The sequence below is a fragment of the Balaenoptera musculus genome, chromosome 4 (genome assembly GCF_009873245.2).
Source record: "Balaenoptera musculus isolate JJ_BM4_2016_0621 chromosome 4, mBalMus1.pri.v3, whole genome shotgun sequence".
Lineage (NCBI taxonomy): Eukaryota > Metazoa > Chordata > Mammalia > Artiodactyla > Balaenopteridae > Balaenoptera > Balaenoptera musculus.
This window is the reverse complement of record NC_045788.1, coordinates 130,982,396-130,983,608: the sequence shown is the minus strand read 5'-3', so window position 1 is coordinate 130,983,608 and position 1,213 is coordinate 130,982,396. Positions and strand designations below refer to the sequence as shown.

The following is a 1,213-nucleotide window of genomic DNA, read 5'->3' as shown; positions in this document are numbered from 1 at the left end:
CATGGTATCCAAGCTTGTTTTACTAGGAGTCAGTAAGAACCAAGCATGGTATAACATGACTTTAAATTGGGCAGCTTTCCACTCAGCCCCAGTGTGGCAACTCCACAACAAGACAGCTTGGCAATGTTCAAGATGATTTACAACCAAAGATTGTATGTTCTCCATGGAAAAAAAGACATGTTAACAAGGATAATGCTCATAAATGAAATACATGAAAATTACTACTACGTTATCCATAGCTATCCTATTATTTAGTGTTCTTACAGCCTCTGTAAAAAGACTTGCTCTGACGGATTTCTGTAGCAATGCTTTAAAAATTTAAAAATATTGAGATGAAATTCACATAACATAAAATGAGCCATTTTTAAAGTGAACAATTCAGTGGTATTTAGGACATCACAATGTTTTGCAACTACCATCTCTAGTTCCAAATAATGTTCTTTACTCCAAAAAAACTCCATACCCATTAAACAGTTGGTATACCAATGCTTTTGAATGACATATGGAGAGAATTTCAAGAAGCTGTAGAAGTGTTTACCTGGTTGCCAAAGCTTTTTTTAGTTTAGCTAAATCAGTTGGGAGGAGTTTATAATCAGAGGATTTAAAGAGCCTCACATGATGCAATCAGAACACTGGTTAAACCATGGAACACCGATGAAAAGAATTCAATTGTGTGTCAAGGATGGCCGCTGGCTTTGAAGATATGACACATTCCTTTGCAAATAGAAAAGCCCACAAAAATGTGGGCAGTGAGTGTGTGGGTTCCTTTATATGCATTTTATTAGCAATTATAGAATTATCTACGCAAATTTATCATAAGATGTCTAGGCAAGCATTGCATGCTCACCAGCTTAAGGTATAAAAGGCCCTGTGCAGGACGAGAACTTCATTCATTCTTGGGTAACTTGCTCTTTGCAATCTATCCAAATCCTTCTCAACTCCTGCCACCATGACTCATTACTTCTCCTGTGGAAGCTACTTCCCAGGTAATCCTTGCTATGGAACCGATTTCCACAGGACCTTCAGAGCCACACTCCTGAACTGCGTCATGCCCCTGGGCTCTCCCCTGAACTACGGTTATGGATGAAATGGCTACAGCTCCCTGGGCTACAGCTTTGGTGGTAGCAACATTAGCAACCTAGGCTATGGCTACGGTGGCAGCTTTTGCTGGCCATGGGGCTCTGGCTCTGGCTTTGGCTACAGCACTTACTGA

At 40.3% G+C, this 1,213-nt stretch overlaps 1 protein-coding gene across 1 annotated transcript; it reads left to right on the top strand.

Moving 5' to 3' along the window:
* The first annotated feature begins 949 nt into the window (after positions 1 to 949).
* Positions 950 to 1,213, top strand: LOC118893950 (keratin-associated protein 7-1). Its single transcript, XM_036849642.1, is given in 1 exon segment — positions 950 to 1,213. A coding segment is annotated over 1 exon segment (264 nt).